Source organism: Apaloderma vittatum, unplaced genomic scaffold, assembly GCF_000703405.1.
Source record: "Apaloderma vittatum isolate BGI_N311 unplaced genomic scaffold, ASM70340v1 scaffold37166, whole genome shotgun sequence".
Taxonomy (NCBI): Eukaryota; Metazoa; Chordata; class Aves; order Trogoniformes; family Trogonidae; genus Apaloderma; species Apaloderma vittatum.
In genome coordinates, this window is record NW_009722885.1 from 21,977 (window position 1) to 22,481 (window position 505).

Below are 505 nucleotides of genomic sequence, written 5' to 3' on the forward strand. Positions count from 1 at the left end.
CAAATCTAGAATGGACTGTAATAGGTGTGTCTTATCTGAAACGCAAAGGATATGAGGGACTACGTAACCAAACCCCACAGCTGTGCCTGTAGGTAGGGACAGAAGTTATTCCTTAACCACCAGACAATACTCATGAGAGGCCTCCAAGTGCTGTTTCACATTCAGTTTAATTAGAACAGTACTACCGATCCATTTGTACTGGGACATAATTTACTGACAGTATGAACAATACAAGCGATGAACAACAGTTTAAAAGGTAAGCTGGCCTAGTTGTGTAAGTGACTTTTGGCAACAGTCCTCCCGCTTCATTAAAAACCGCTGCAGCTAATGTGCCTCCTAGTTGGTTTAGTAGACATGAACCATTCCGTACAGGAAAGTCCAGAACAGGACATACGTGAAGAGACCTCCTACCAGCCCCCCCGTGAACAGCGGCCTTCGCGATTTAAAGTACTTGTTCCACCGCCGTCCGGCTTTTAACACCAAGAGCACGGAGAGCAGGACGGAC

At 46.1% G+C, this 505-nt stretch overlaps 1 protein-coding gene across 1 annotated transcript; it reads right to left on the reverse strand.

Moving 5' to 3' along the window:
* Nucleotides 1–345: 345 nt before the first annotated feature.
* On the reverse strand, nt 346–498 carry EMC6 (ER membrane protein complex subunit 6; the record flags this gene model as incomplete). The annotated part of the gene is made up of 1 exon (XM_009871920.1): nt 346–498. A coding segment is annotated over one exon (153 nt), but the record flags the coding sequence as incomplete, so codon positions are not given.
* Between the last annotated feature and the right edge of the window lie 7 nt (nt 499–505).